This window comes from Amphiura filiformis, chromosome 8 (assembly GCF_039555335.1).
Source record: "Amphiura filiformis chromosome 8, Afil_fr2py, whole genome shotgun sequence".
Lineage (NCBI taxonomy): Eukaryota > Metazoa > Echinodermata > Ophiuroidea > Amphilepidida > Amphiuridae > Amphiura > Amphiura filiformis.
In genome coordinates, this window is record NC_092635.1 from 50446802 (window position 1) to 50464061 (window position 17260).

The 17260-nt window shown below is 36.2% G+C and overlaps 1 protein-coding gene across 1 annotated transcript in view; it reads left to right on the forward strand.

Moving 5' to 3' along the window:
- Window positions 1–2012: 2012 nt before the first annotated feature.
- The window catches only part of LOC140159165 (long-chain fatty acid transport protein 2-like), a 34441-nt gene continuing 19193 nt past the window's right edge, over window positions 2013–17260 (forward strand). The window contains exons 1-2 of the mRNA XM_072182535.1: window positions 2013–2612; window positions 5335–5544. Of these exons, the coding sequence (XP_072038636.1) occupies window positions 2123–2612; window positions 5335–5544 (700 nt within the window). The 5' untranslated portion in view covers window positions 2013–2122. The remainder of the gene's footprint in view (window positions 2613–5334; window positions 5545–17260) is intronic.

Genomic DNA, 17260 nt, shown 5'->3' on the forward strand with positions numbered 1-17260 from the left:
TTTATTTATTATTTATCATTCATTCATTCATTTATTTATTTATTTGTTATTTTATTTGTTAATTAATAAATCTATTTTTATCTGATTGTATTTGTTATTTTTTTATTTATTCATTCATTTATTCATTTATTTATTTATTTACTTATTTACTTATTCATTTATTTATTTATTATTTATCATTCATTCATTTATTTATTTGTTATTTTATTTATTATTTTATTTGTTAATTAATTTGTTATTTTATTTGTTATTTATTTGTTTATTTATTTGTTTATTTACTTTTATATGAATTATGAATTTTACCCTAAAATCCGGAATTTTATACCTTAAAAAAGGAAATTGAAAGCAACATCTGGGCGCATAACACAGGCGCATAATCACTATTTGTAATGCTTAAGACTTGTTTAACAGGGGAGTAGCCAGCTTTCTTTGTCACGGGGTCAAAATATTAATTTCAGGGCAAAGACAAAAAAAAATGACTGTTGCATCATTTTGACCCGGTATTTGGTTGGATACATGCACATACCCTTTTCTTATAGGCTACATGTAAAGTCTTCGAGTTTCCAAAAAGGATTTAAGTGTGATAATGAGCATGTGTTGCACGCAAAAAAATTATATTTTACACTATTTTTGCCCATGATCGGTGTAAAAAGGGCTTTATTGGTACAATGTGCGCAAGCGCACAAACATTTTGTATGATCTAGTTTTGTTATTTTCTTGTTAAAAACTTTTTTGACCCCTTCCAATGATAAGGAGCAAAAACTTTTTCCCCCCTCCATTTTGCTCCAGCCCCCTCCCCGGGAGCCCCCTACCAAAGTATTTATGAACACTCCCTTAGTAGGGGGTCTATATCCTTTTTTCAGGTAGGCTACCTGGTTTTTTTTACCAGCCATCAAGAGCAAGAATTGTGGTCCAAAAATAAAAAAACATCAAATCCCAAAGGAAAATCGAATTCTTTAGGGGCTGTGCAATAAATTATGAGCCCCGGGGGTAAAATTTCAAATGGCTCGCCAAAATTCTTTGCCCCCCCCCTTGCACATGCCAAATTTTTGGGATCTCAATTTCCAAATCTTAAATGGTCTATTAACATGTTGCAAGTGCAGCGTGCAGAAAAATTTGCATATTTAAGCGTTTCTGTAGCAATTTCCTAAGCCTTTTTAGCGTGTTTTATTTAAAAGGCACCCGATGAATGTGTGCCAAAAATCGTTTTCCCCTGCAGCCTCTCGGCTTGCCAAAAATTGCTTGCCCCCCCCCCCTTTCCGTGCTGCTCGCCAAAAATTTCTTGCCCGGCCCAATTTTACCCTCCCCCAAGGGCTCATAATTATTTGCAGGCCCCTTAAAACTCACCTATAACATAACTGTCATCCCTGTCACACATTCATGCAAAAGAACATGTAAATATTTCTTGTAAATGTGACTAATTCCTTATGGAATTACTGAAATTTTATGATTTTGGTAGTCTACAGTGTTTTTATTAATAATAATCATCATGATCATTTTTCATTAACATCATATTGAAATTAGGAGTTCCAAATCGGTGTATTTCCGAAGGTATGATCAAAAAAATTAGGCTCAAACGTGGTATACCACACAGTTGAGACTAATTTGACAGTTATTTGATGCATGATTATGTGTATTACAAAATTACACATGCCACTTGTTGTAATTTCGTTCTGGTATATACCAGAACGAAATTCAAATTTGGCGATAGTTTTGCTAAACGAATTACTGCAAGAAATTTTTGGTAAATGAACATTATGTAGCCAGACGTATCCAGTGGTATCAAAGACTCAACTTTTTTTGAGAAAAGTGGGGGGAAGAGGCTGTGGATCACGAAATGCCCTCAATCTACATTTTGATGGTACATGTAGGCATAGGTTGTCAATCTCAAAATCCACTTTTCCTAAATTTAGTATTTTTTGTCAATTTGATCGGCTGCAGCCCTGTACCGTCTGCGCCTCTGTGGGTCAAAATCAAGGTCAGAGTTCACTCAGGGTCACTCATGCTCCAGATTTGTCTACTGCTGCTGCACATTACAAGTGGTGTATGTGTTGTTTCTGTCAGGAATTTGACAGGAGATTTGCTTCAAATTACGTAACGTATCCTAGAAATTATCAGAATAATGGCTGGAGTTGGAACTGGTAAAGCGGTGGCAGCTGCAGCAGTGGGAATTCCAGCTGGATTATTGCTTTATCTTCGCCTGAAATACCCAACCATTCGTGAAGATATTTCTTTGATCCGTAGACAACTCGCCCTTCTCGCACTTGTGGAAGACAAAGTGGCACAACATTATACAGTCCTTGATAACTTTGAGGAGAATGCTGCAAACGTTCCAAATAAACCGTTTATTTTATACAAGCATGAGTGCCATACATATGGACAAGTTGAGAGAGAAGCTAATAAAATGGCACACTATGTGCAAGGCAGTAGGAAATTGAAATTTGGTGATACTGTGGCTTTTTTGTTGCCAAATGCACCCATGTATGTGTGGAATTTCTTGGCCTTCAATAAGCTTGGAATTACCACAGCATTGCTGAATTACAACCTAAAGCCGCATGCACTCCTTCATTGCATTCAGATATCCGATGCAAAAGTTGTGCTTTGCAGTGAAGGTAAGAACAATATTTCACAAATTTTAATTATTAAATTTATTGATGCAAATTTTCTTTCAGAGCAGAGTATCAATGAGTATTCTAATAGTAATATTTAAAAAAAGTTAAATATACAGAATTTATTTATCAAATACTCATCTATTGTTTTTGTCATGTTTGTACAATTTGCACTTGTTTGAAATATTCTCTAATGCAAAACTTGTTTTAAATTGAGAGGGATCTGTTATAAATGTTGACTAAAAATGATTTGGTAAATCATTCCAGTCCACTCTCTGACTGTTCTGGGTAGGAATATTTGAAGACATCTTCGTTGGCATAGATTTGTTGAGCAAACTTGTTTAATATAGAGCCGTGATTGAAGCAGAGGAGGCTGAAGTAGGTTTCTGATGGCTAGGGACAGTACTACATGTAGGGACACAAGAACTCTTGCTTCGAATTTGCACACGATAAAGTTAATTTTTATTACTTCCGTGGTCTGGAGTACAGCTGGTGAATTGCGATTGCGTAAAGTGACAAGGTCGCCTACTACGTGCGCTGCGCCGCGCTGACGACCAATGGCCGGCTTGTTGTCTAGTGCGTTGATCAGCCAATCAGTGTGATTGTTTATTTCTTCTGTTTGTACGCTCGTCTACACTTAGTGCACAGCTTGGACCACGGAAGTAATAAAAAATTATCTTTAGTTACACACAGTTTTTGCTATCGTTTTTCGATTTGCCTATTTTTAATTTCGGACAGTCTAAAATTTTGCTGAACTGTGATTTTACTTTTAGCAACATTTTTGATGCAATCGTCTGTCATGATTGGCTGTGTTTACTTCTGAACTTCCATTGCTTTACACACGGTGTCATGCGAATTAGACTAGATTTTGAATGCAGTGGTCTCTAGCTAGTAGAATGTGAAGCTATCGGTGAGCAAATTCTTGGCTAGACTTCTCGAGCAAGGCTAGGGAGATGCAGCTTTGTGGAAAACTTTGAGATGATGACTGGTTCTTCTGGTTTCGGGAGAAGAAAAATCAATTTATCATTTGTCATTTTGTATGTAAATCCATCGCATTTTGGACAGTATTTTGAAAATCAACAGAACAAAGTTCCATGTATCTGGAAGAAATATCACTGGTAAAATCATGGAGATCCTATTTGAATGACTCAATATCAGCCTCACGCCTGGAAATAAGCGAGCACAGGGAGCAAATTTGCTCTTGTAAAGCAGGGTTCGCAGGTTTTTGCCGCAGGTGGAAAAAACCGTGGTTTTAACCGCGGTTTTAACCGCTTGGCAAAAACAATTTTTGCCAGTTTTTGCCGGCAAAAATGGCAAAAACTAAAAAAGTGATTTATAGTTCAGTTTTTTCATCTCAAAACAAATTATTAAGTTACAAAAATCATTTCCTGAGTGTAACAAAGCCAGATTTTGTAATTATAAGTAACATATTAAGAAATTAAAGGCATGCGTTTTCATTGCTCAAGTGCATTTAACCGAAATGTGGCATACATCAGATACAAAACTTTTTCATTTTAAGGAATTATGAACTTAAGAAATTATGTTGAATGATTCATTAAAAGTTGTGTGCTGCTGTTTATGAGCTTTCTGTGTTATTTTGTAATATTTGAGTGACTATATGTGAGTTTTTGCCATTTTTTGCCATTTTTGCCGGTTTAAACCAGGCAAAAACTGGCAAAAACAGGTTTTTGCCAGTTTTTGCCACCGGCAATGGCAAAAACAGGTTTTTGCCGGCAAAAACCGAACCCTGTTGTAAAGCCTGGTTCTTGTTAAATTCACATGAACCAGGAGCAATTTATTTTAGAAATATATCGGTCGGGATATCGGAAACTTTATTTTTATTAGGCCTTGCCAGGCTTGATCAGCCTTATGGTATTGTTACCCTATGATCCATTCAATGGATGTAGGCCCTACCATCATAATGCGCATACATACATGTACATGTATGAACAAGTATTATAGTATATAATTATTAGCGTTAAGATCCTTTGCATTATTAATTTTGACATACTTGATACATTCTCATGATCTGATCTGGAAAAACATTTTAACATCCCCTCCAAAGGATAGATCTGCTGTCCATGGTTCTATCTACAGATATAGACTTTCTATACTCAGTTTTGAGACATTGGCTTGCCTGATTTTTAGGAGTGTTTTTAAATTGCTTTTTACATTCATAATGTTTATATTTAATATATTATTATACAGAGTGCAATATTCCTATTCTATTTTTTTGTAGTTGCATGAATCTATTTTTAACCTTAGATTGGTTTTAAGTGTAAGGGTGTGTGGGGGGTTGTTGGGTGAGTGTGGGAGTGTACGGTATGCATCTTGTATGATTTGTGTGAGTGAGAGGGGGTGTTGCTGAGGGCGTATGCTGTGGGACTTGCGGTGGGTGAGTGTGCTGATGGGGTGTGTTTTAGTGTTTGTATGCATGTATGGGGCATATAATTTGCTGGTCAATGCTCATTTTGATATTTTTTTGTAATTTCTCGTAATTGATTATTTTGATGTTGTTGAATTTGTATGTAAAATTGTTGCAATTCGCTTTTTTATACTGTGATGACAATTTATGAATAAACGTTTTATGAATGAATGAATGAATGTAAGTCAATACCCTAGCTAGTTATCACCACCGGGAATTGAACCCAGGACCTCATGCGAGTACTCGAACCACAAGACCACACTCTCTCAAGAAATGTAATATTTCCATTTTTTTATGTAGAGTATCTTCCAGTACTCAAAGTCATCCAAGAAGATCTTCAAAATCATGGAATAGAAATTTGGCTTGTGGGTCATGATGATATGGTTGCACCTCCAGGGATGAGAAGAGTAGATACACGGCAATGTGTAGCCGATCCCATTCCTCGTGAAGTAAGGAAGGATGTCAATAAAGATACTCCCGCAATGTACATCTACACATCAGGCACCACAGGTTCGTAATCTTAAGGTGGTACTACACCCCATGATAAATTTTGTGACTAATTTTGCATTTTTCTCAAAGAATAACTACATACTGGTAACAAAAGTTATGTTAGGCCTGCTAAGAATACGCGATTTTGGCGGCCAAAAACGCACCCGATTTCCAAAAACGCAAAAATCCATGATTTCCGCCAAAAACGCATAAAATCTATAAAAAAAAAAAAAAAAAATTGTTGTTTTTTTTGTTTTTTTTTTTTGGCGATTTAATTTTTTTTTTGCGGATTTGGAGAGTCCTGGGCCTGGACCTAACATCAAGTGCAACCATCATTAAAAAAACCTTTTTTCCAATTTTTTTCTTTTTTTTTTTTTGATTTTTTTTAATATGATGGTAGCACTTGATGTTAGGTCCAGGGACTCTCCAAATCCGCGAAAAAAAATTAAACATCGCAAAAAAAACCCAAAATTTTTTTCAAAAATGTCAAAAAACGCAAAATGTAATCGCGTATTCTTAGCAGCCCTAAGTTATGTATTATAGGGGCAAGGAATCCAATTACTTCACTGAAATTTCAGTGATTCATCAAGACAAGTGGTTCATTATATGTGACACGATCAAGGGGAATGAGTCGCATGTCACTAATATTGATTTTGAGATATTGGCAAAGAAAGTGTTAAAATTGTTTTGTTTTATATTGTTTTCATTGATTGATAAATTGATGTAACTTCGCAAAGAAAAGTCGTATCAACATGAGGTTTTTAATTTCTGAAAGCTCTATACATCCTCTTTAGCAATGTATGTAAAACTCATTTTCGACCAGGATTGACATGTGACTCATTCCCCTTTTTTGATCATGTCACATAATGTTAAAAAATGAGGTACATTCTAGTGGTACCTCTTTTCTTATCGTAAATAATGTACCACTTGTTTTGAGTCACTGAAATTCCAGTGCAGTAACTGGATTCCTTGCCCCTATAATATACATAACCTTTGTTACCAGTGTGTTATTATTTTTTGAGAAAAATGCAAAAATAGTCTCAAATTTATCAACAGGGGGTGTAGTACCACCTTAAAAGAATATAATGTATACTTAGTATTTGAGGGCAGTGTTACGGCTAAAGCCGATAATGATTTTTGGAACAGTACTTCCAATGATTATTTATATTTTACAAACTTAAAGGGGGGTAACCCTATTGGTTTTGGATATATGGATTGTCTTTAAAATTACATATAATATCAAGTATTGTCTCCTTTATGCAGCTTTGTGAAAAAAAGAGAGCATTTTCTGCATAAATATGAATAAATAGCAAAATTTGCAATCCAATACTTTAGTACTTGGTATGCGTGAATTGCATTCTGGGAAGGCAAGCAACAACAGGTGCCGTAATTCCCGTTCGTCATGTGCCGTGTGTGCGTGGTTGCACTGACAACCAAGCTCCACTCCACTGTACACGTTCCGATACTACAATGTACGGTGACATTTCCCCCCACAACCACGCAGGCAACTTCAAATGCATTGGAATTTTTAAACCAAAATACTGTAACGCGGCTGGGCCGCGGTGGTGAATACTGAGAATCCGGAACCTGGAACGACTGGACAAAAAGACAAACTGTACGAAATGCCATCTAAAATGGTGAACTACTGTTAATGTTATTGCTAATTTCACTGGTTCTTAAAAATATTACTCATGGCGGGAGCTTTCGACTGATGCCAGCTTGTCTATCAGTTTGGCAATTGAGCAATTTAGGCCAATCAGAAGTCAAATTTCTTTGTGAAAATCAATAAATAAATTCAGAAAATAATAGGCTTCAGCCTATTTAATTAATTTTGAAGTCACTGGCAGATTTTCCACGTACTTTCCTTGACTCTCAAGATAGAACTGCACAATTGATAGAATAAACAAGAAGTTCCTTTTTAATTCATAAACGACGAGTGTGCCTTTAATTCATAACACCTAAATTCAGAGCCACCATCTGCATGGCATGCATGCACAACATCATAATGCAAGGCTAAGCTTAGCCTTTCTTGAAGACTAGGAACTTCCCCTTTTATATTCTATCGTAATTAAATTAATGATTAAACCATTGTTTTATCAGTCACGATGAACCAAGATGTCCAAGAGAAGCAGAAGGCCCAAGAGCCTAAGTAAGCTTAAACTTTCCAGGCCACCTACAGGCGCGAAAAGTCGCAAGGCAGCAGCCTAGGCCACCTAAGCTTACCGATTTATGACGATTTGTGACTGTAAAGATGCTGAAAATGGTGCAGTTCTATAGGCCTATCTTGAGGGAGACAATTAAGCATTCATGGGAACCAAACATTATTAAACTACGAAGTGGAGAAAGCTAGGCTAGCCTTGAAAAAGGCTCGAAGATGACAACCCACTTTACACTGCTGACATGGCTGCATGTCGTCTGCTACATTTTGACCATCATTTTTGGCTGAAAGTTCCCATAAATTGCATTTAATGTCTTCCACATCGAAGCTGAAATTTAGTGAACCAATGTCAAGGAAAGCGAGGCTACGGCAGTGAGTGGCAATCACTTCCAATGCCCGATGAGTCTCATTTCAAATCTGCTGTGACAGAGCTGACCAGGGCGTGACTGCCCCTGGCAGCGTCAAACCAAAAAGTGAGCAATTTTGGCGAGCAGCCGCTTTTATAGTGAGCAATTTATCGCGAAATCACGCACAAAGCGAGAGTTGAGTGAGCAGAAAAATTACTTTCCTTGCTCGTGAGCAATTTATAAATACTTTCTCGTGAGCAAGAAAACAGCACATTCTGCTCACGAGAACTCACTCACCGAAAAGGTTTCGGATGGACTGACAAACATGAAAAGCGAACGCGGCGCAAACCCAGCCAAGCGAGAATCCGACCATAGACATCCCCATACGGGGTCGATCTCCAGAATAAAAAGCGAGTTGCCAGGGCCGCAAATTTGACAGAATCTTTACTAGATTCAGAGAATTACACCCAAAATCGACAAAGAACTGGCAACTAGTAAACAAATCAAAACTTTCCCAGATCGAAAATATGCACGAAACAAATCATTTTAAATCAATTAATTTGAGCTGAAATTCAATTCAGATTTCAATAAAAGTAATTTTGATAGTATTTCCACCTGTGCTTTACAATAAACTTTTTTTAATTTGCACAATAAAAGAATTTGGGTCATGAAAATCTGGCGACCAAAATCAGTGACTGGTGAGTAATACAATACTCTTCATTCAGTAAGCTTATAAAAATGCATGACCAGAACATCGAAATCGAGGACTTACAAAATTGATCAAATTTGGTTATAAAAATCATGATAACTAGTCCAACAGAGATAGGTACGTGTAACAATACAAAATAAGACCATAAGCCTCACACGAGCTCAAATAACCAATTTTAGAGAATGAGCGAAAATCCATTTTAGATTACACTACCCCCACCTCTGAAAAGAATTTCGCCCTCGAAATTTAATTTAATTTCTGAATTAAGTGAACAATCTAAATTGTGAACTATTATTAAAATTCAAAACATTCAAAAGAGAATCAAATTTGCAAAAATTTGAAAGCCAAAATTTCATTTAAAAAAATGCCCAGGATTTAAACTGGTTAGATCGACCAATTCCATACCTAAGTCATTTTAGTGCACTCATCATTGCCAAAAATTATTCGTCTTGTGACACGTGAACATTTCCACCACTGAGGTCTCCAGCGCTTGCTTTATGAAACATTTTAAAGAAGACATAACACCGCATTTACTAGGAAGACCTTTGCAAGACAATCCCTGTCAACATTGAGCACACAATACATAGTATAAAATCTTACTCTACAATTTGGTTTAATTTTGTTTTGATTTTTCAAGAAAATTTTATTATTATTAATTAAATTTTGCAAATTTATTTCAAATTTAACTGAATTTGAGTATAAAAAGTTATTCCGGAAATATAATCAAAAGTTTTCAAAACATCTCAAATATTAATTCAAAACGATATTCTGAAATCTGTTTCAAAATCATCACAATGTAAACAAAGGTCATTTTTAACTTCCAAAATTTCAATCAATTTTCAAATTATCCAAAACTCCAAATTTAAATGTTTCCAATCATCACAAAATTTTAATATCAGAAATAATAGTATTTCACTTTCTGAGCTTTTCAAAATAACCAAATTTCATATAAATTTCATTTTCCAAAATCCAATTTTCAAAGATGAATAATTATTTATCAATTAATTTTTGCATTCAAAATTTTTGCAAGACTTCATTTGTGTGTGAATTTACAAATTTTTATGCTGAATTAACTGAATCTTCATATAGTCTTCTTCTGCAGGTTATCACAGATGTTCATCAGCTTGGTACACCATCACAGGTAGCCTGTCATCTGACATCATGCTGAATCAGGTTCCAGATCACAGTGGGAGTCACCCTGTCAAGACTCAAGTTGGGAAATGTTGCTTTGAAAAGATTTAACACTGGTATTGTTGGAAGAACCATCAAAGTTTCACCACACACACTCGGTAGCGCAGTCATCCGTCATCCCATCACACCATGTAGCTAGCACAGGGCTCTCATCAGAACAGGTTCAGACCATCACTCACATGATATCCCACATAGGGCCCAAGGTAGAGAATAAATAATACCAGTGTCAAACTTCTCATTGCAACATGTCCCAGGTGCGTGCCATCTCCAGGTTGAATACCATCGAAGACTGAAGAACCACCGTCACCACATGCTGACTGATGAACCATTGCTGAAAAGATACAACTAGTAAAGATGGTTGTTTACACAAGCAAAGCAATGGTACATTCTGTAATTCACATTAACCCAGTCAAGTTGATAGCATCATACATGTATTGTACATGTACAATGTGTAGTACCAAATCATCAGAATTAATAAAGTTGGTTGAACAATAATAAAATATCATAAAACATGACATTTTTTTTTGCAGTTATTTTGTAAAGTTGAATGTATATGTTAGACTTTTCTTCTCCATCAATTAAAGTTGCCCATCAAGGTTGATTGTTGTCAATTCATCTCTCTCTGAAAGGTAGGTAGGAAATATTGAAAATGAATTTTACAGTGTGATCAGTACTGCAAGCATCAATGTCAACATTCCAGAACACATTGTAGGACCCACGGTAGCAAGTCGACGAGTCATACATGTGAAAGGTGGGTATTGTTCATCACCCCAGGTGAGATCTATTTGAAGAAATTAATAAAGATGCCAATTGTCAAAATTGGTGACAACAGTTGTTGGTTGGTAGCCACTCACTGAATTTCCAGCCAGCAGCACTGTATAATTAGTACAGCACAGCTGATACAGCCACATCTTACCTCTCTCAGTTTATGTAAATTAAGTAGAATGATAAGAGTCTCACACACTCTCACTGTCTCCCTGCAATCATCCTAAGGTTCCACCCATTTTGTAGTAGTCGTCTCAAGGCGTAGTACCAGATCAAAACAATGGCGCTTACTCAACCATTGCGATCAAAAAAACACATCTCCGTTAGCTGCTGAGCTTACCCTGCTCGTCCTTGCTACAACGGAGGTATCAACAAAAGCGGACCGGTCCTTTCCAATTCCAACAAATTCACATGTAAAAATACATCTTCCAGGCATGGCGCTATATCTCCCTCTTCCTCACTCCTTTAATCGAGCACCTCTCTGGGAACGGCGGGTGGTTACTACGTGGCCTTGCGACTACTTCCAGTTCAATGGGCAGTGGCGCCTACTACTGTATGTATCCATTGCTGCAACCCCTGCTACAGCATCTGCAGCCCCTGCTACTGCGCCTGCAGCCCTGCTACAGCGCCTTGAGCCCCTGCTGCTGCGCCTGTAGTCCCTGCTACAGCGCCTGGATCACCATCCACAGTATTTTCTATCTAATTTCGGAGTTGGGTTGTCTACCAACCTTAGGATTGCTATACCACCAGATAATGTAAGATGAGGCTGTGACTGTAGGCCATCTGGCAACACTAAAAGTATAAAAACTTTGATAAAAGTTAACATGTAGAACATTTATGCAGTTGTAAATACTTGCAATTACATCATTGCATATTAAAGATGATAGACTGATCATTTGGTACTGAAGCTGCATTTGTAGGCCATAATTACATTAAGGAATACAGGCACTCACATGCTCAAAAGGCTTTGAAGCATTTCAGACTCAGTTCTGACATCACAAACATCACCATAGGCTAGCATTGGTAGCGTAGACACGGCATGGGTAGCGTAGCAACTGAAGCGGCGTAGAATCAGTAATTCAGTATACATTACAACACCATAGGCTAAACATGTAAATAGAGATGTGAAGCCACAGCACAGGTAAGCTTACCATGGAATGTCGAAATTCATGTCCAGGCTGTTCCGGACGCTCTCAGTCTCAGTACTTGGTAGGTCTATCATCGATGAAGAAGGTCAACTCTCCTAAGAAGCAAAGTTCATCCACACAAGCTGCCACCAAAAATTTGTAACGCGGCTGGGCCGCGGTGGTGAATACTGAGAATCCGGAACCTGGAACGACTGGACAAAAAGACAAACTGTACGAAATGCCATCTAAAATGGTGAACTACTGTTAATGTTATTGCTAATTTCACTGGTTCTTAAAAATATTACTCATGGCGGGAGCTTTCGACTGATGCCAGCTTGTCTATCAGTTTGGCAATTGAGCAATTTAGGCCAATCAGAAGTCAAATTTCTTTGTGAAAATCAATAAATAAATTCAGAAAATAATAGGCTTCAGCCTATTTAATTAATTTTGAAGTCACTGGCAGATTTTCCACGTACTTTCCTTGACTCTCAAGATAGAACTGCACAATTGATAGAATAAACAAGAAGTTCCTTTTTAATTCATAAACGACAGTGTGCCTTTAATTCATAACACCTAAATTCAGAGCCACCATCTGCATGGCATGCATGCACAACATCATAATGCAAGGCTAAGCTTAGCCTTTCTTGAAGACTAGGAACTTCCCCTTTTATATTCTATCGTAATTAAATTAATGATTAAACCATTGTTTTATCAGTCACGATGAACCAAGATGTCCAAGAGAAGCAGAAGGCCCAAGAGCCTAAGTAAGCTTAAACTTTCCAGGCCACCTACAGGCGCGAAAAGTCGCAAGGCAGCAGCCTAGGCCACCTAAGCTTACCGATTTATGACGATTTGTGACTGTAAAGATGCTGAAAATGGTGCAGTTCTATAGGCCTATCTTCGAGGGAGACAATTAAGCATTCATGGGAACCAAACATTATTAAACTACGAAGTGGAGAAAGCTAGGCTAGCCTTGAAAAAGGCTCGAAGATGACAACCCACTTTACACTGCTGACATGGCTGCATGTCGTCTGCTACATTTTGACCATCATTTTTGGCTGAAAGTTCCCATAAATTGCATTTAATGTCTTCCACATCGAAGCTGAAATTTAGTGAACCAATGTCAAGGAAAGCGAGGCTACGGCAGTGAGTGGCAATCACTTCCAATGCCCGATGAGTCTCATTTCAAATCTGCTGTGACAGAGCTGACCAGGGCGTGACTGCCCCTGGCAGCGTCAAACCAAAAAGTGAGCAATTTTGGCGAGCAGCCGCTTTTATAGTGAGCAATTTATCGCGAAATCACGCACAAAACGAGAGTTGAGTGAGCAGAAAATTACTTTCCTTGCTCGTGAGCAATTTATAAATACTTTCTCGTGAGCAAGAAAACAGCACATTCTGCTCACGAGAACTCACTCACCGAAAAGGTTTCTGATTGACTGAAAAACATGAAAACGAACGCGGGCGCAAACCCAGACAAGCGAGAATCCGACCATAGACATCCCCAGACGGGTCGATCTCCAGAATAAAAAGCGAGTTGCCAGGGCCGCAAAGTTGACAGAATCTTTACTAGATTCAGAGAATTACACCCAAAATCGACAAAGAACTGGCAACTAGTAAACAAATCAAAACTTTCCCAGATCGAAAATATGCACGAAACAAATCATTTTAAATCAATTAATTTGAGCTGAAATTCAATTCAGATTTCAATAAAAGTAATTTTGATAGTATTTCCACCTGTGCTTTACAATAAACTTTTTTTAATTTGCACAATAAAAGAATTTGGGTCATGAAAATCTGGCGACCAAAATCAGTGACTGGTGAGTAATACAATACTCTTCATTCAGTAAGCTTATAAAAATGCATGACCAGAACATCGAAATCGAGGACTTACAAAATTGATCAAATTTGGTTATAAAAATCATGATAACTAGTCCAACAGAGATAGGTACGTGTAACAATACAAAAATAAGACCATAAGCCTCACACGAGCTCAAATAACCAATTTTAGAGAATGAGCGAAAATCCATTTTCGTTACAATACTATCGTCGTCGATCTGAAGTCTCCTCAGCAGTTATTGCGGTTTGCTCTTTTCATACAATGTGAATGACGCAAAACCAAACTAGCTGTTGAGGAGACTGAATATTACGATTTCATTCATTCATTCATTCATTCATTTATTTTTTTCACTCATCAAATAGCAAATATACATAGGATACATACAAAATCATAATACAAGTGAGAGTGAAGGAATCACAGGAAAGGCCAAGAAGAGGCCTGAAAGTCTGTGATCCCTTGATTGGTTAATTCATCATTAGACATGGCAGCAGATTGTCATTTCAATGAAGAAGCAACAGTAAGCTGTCATATCTTGATATGAATTAACCTAAATACATGAAAAATAACAGTAAACAATAGTAAATAAGAAAATGCACAACAATAAGTAATATAAAATATAAATATCCAATGTGGTCACATAAATCAGATACAATAGGAATTAACAGTAACTTTGCATGAGATGTTTTTAAATACATGGCGGAATTGATGATTAATCGATGATGAACTTTTAATACTGTTATCAACATTATTCCATAACTTAGTAGCTGCATATTTAATAGATTTTTCACAGAAAGCTCTTTTGATAAATGGAAGCCTCAGACGATCTTTATATCTGGTATTCAAGTCATGGATCTTAGACTGTTTTACAAATAAATCATCAAAACACTCGGTAAAGTCCATTATCATGTTTGTACATAAATAAACCAAGTTCAAATGTATACATATCCCTGACACTTAAAGTATTATACCTAATCAGTAAGGGATTTGTGCTACTTCTATAATCACTTGCACTTATAATACTGAAGTGCCCTCTTTTGAATTTTAAAAAGATCATTTATGTATGATGAACATGCACATCCCCAAGCTAAGATACCATAATTGATATACGGTAATATCAAAGAGCAATACAATGTATATAACGCCTCATGTGGGAGGAAGTTTTTTAATTTATTAATGATACCGACATTTCTTGAACATGTTTTTACAATATTATCAATATGTTCTTTCCAAGTGATATTCTGGTCAATTTGTAGACCTAGAAACTTAGTGCTTGGCACTTTTTCAAGCGGTGTTCTTGAGTGCCTGTCAGAGTCAAGAAACAATTGCAAATTGTACTCAGGTTTTGTGTTCTTCTTGGTACCGAGTAACATATAATTCGTTTTTTAGCATTGACAGATAATTTATTTACCTGGAACCATCTATTCACATTAATAAGCTCTTTGTTGAAGACCTCCTCAATAACATTAAACTGATTGTGAGAGTAAAATAAATTGGTGTCATCAGCAAATGAAATCACATCAAGTGACTCAGTAATTAAGTGAATATCGTTAACATATATAATGAAAAGTAGTGGACCCAGTATTGAACCTTGAGGCACACCGCAAGTAAGATTTTGCTGTTGAGATGGAACACCATTATAATAAACATATTGTTTTCTATTACTCAAATAATCTTCAAACCATCTGTGTGTAATACCTCTAAAACCATAGTGATAGAGTTTATCAAGCAATATTGTATGGTCTATAGTATCAAATGCTTTTGATAAATCTAAAAACACACCTGCTGTAAAATTGTCATTGTCAACAGCTTCAGTAATTTTGTTAACCAAGTCAATCACTGCCATATATGTGCTGTGATTTTTTCTAAAACCATACTGACGTTTATATAAAATGCGATGGTGATCTAAATATGACATGCATCTGTTAAATACAAGCCGTTCCAGAATCTTTGAGAAAATTGGTAAAACAGATACTGGGCGATAATTTGAAAACAAATCATTATCATCCTTCTTATACAGTGGAATTACCTTCGCTACTTTAAAACTGTCAGGTATTTTACCAGTACAAATAGACTCGTTAAAAATTATCTGAAGTGGTTTTACTATCATTGGAGCAACTTTTTTATTATAAATGAACCAAGTCCATCATACCCTGGACTTTTGTTGGAGTTCAATCCATTGATTATTTTTAGGATTTCGTGCTCAGTGATAGGTGTAAAAAACATGCTGTTGTTATGACTGATCTTACTCTTTGACAGATAATGCGAATAATCAATACCTGGAATACATTCAATTGATGAAGCCAAATTTGGACCTATGTTAACAAAGTAATTATTGAAGCCATTTGCAATGTCATTTGGATCTGTGTATACTTTATCATTATCACGAAATTTGGTGGTGAAGTTTGAACTTTTGTTTTTATTCAGTATATTTTTAAGTATTTTCCAGGTGTTCCTCATATTGTTTCTGTATTTATTTAGTTTATTTGTAAAGTAACTTTTTTGGCTTTCCTGAGGAGTGAGTTTAATTTATTTCTGTATATTTTATACCGATCTTGCCTGGCAGTAGAACGATGTTTCAAAAAAGATTTATACAATTTATTTTTATGGTTAATTGATTTTAAGAGTCCTTTTGTTATCCATGGAGAATGTGGTTCTTGATTTTTACGATTAATTTTTTTATTAGGTACGCATTCATCATACAAGTCATTGAATTTAGATATGAAATTAGTATACATTGTATCCACCTCTTCGGTTAGAACGTCATTCCAATTAATTAATGAAAGTCTTTTTAATAACAAATTTATATTATCATCCGTAACTTGTCTTTTATATTCAGTTTGAGTTTTACTAGGTGTAGCATTATTTCCATCTATTTTTATATTAGTGTTAGTAAAAATGGGAAAATGATCACTGATATCTACTACAAAGATTCCAGATTGGTGATTGGCACAACAATTATTCGTAATAATATTGTCAATAATAGTTGCAGATGTTCTGGTAATACGAGTTGGTTTATCAATTGTTGGGTAAAAACCATAAGAATAGATTGTACTCAAGTAATCACTAATAATTATGTTTATTGCTCTTTTCTTTAAGCAAATCAATATTATAATCACCCAAGAGATAGCCATACTCGGCAGTGGGGTTTGACTCCCACCCTTTTTATTTTACCCCCACCCTTTTTATTGAGGCACCCTTTATACTGAAAATTCCTGACCCCCACGCTTTTTACTGAGGCACCCTTTATACTGAAAATTCTTGACCCCCACCACTTTTTGCTTTTTCCGCTATTTGTAAACTGACAAAGTCGCACACAATAATTATTTGGTTCGAAGTATCAAGTACGCCGAATTCTGCACCTATTTCACATGTGCGAGTCCGATGTTTTTCTCTCCAATAAGTTAATTGATACATTACGTGAACAATGCAAATTATATGTGAAAAACTACTACTGCACTGTAAAATAAGCATTTTAATGAATAACTGTACTTTTATGGTGTTCAAATGTTGTTCTTGTCATGAAACTTGGCGACGCTGTGTTCAGCGACTATATCCTACTTCTTCCGTGCTGCTTCGCTCAATCAATTATGCATGTTAATGGCG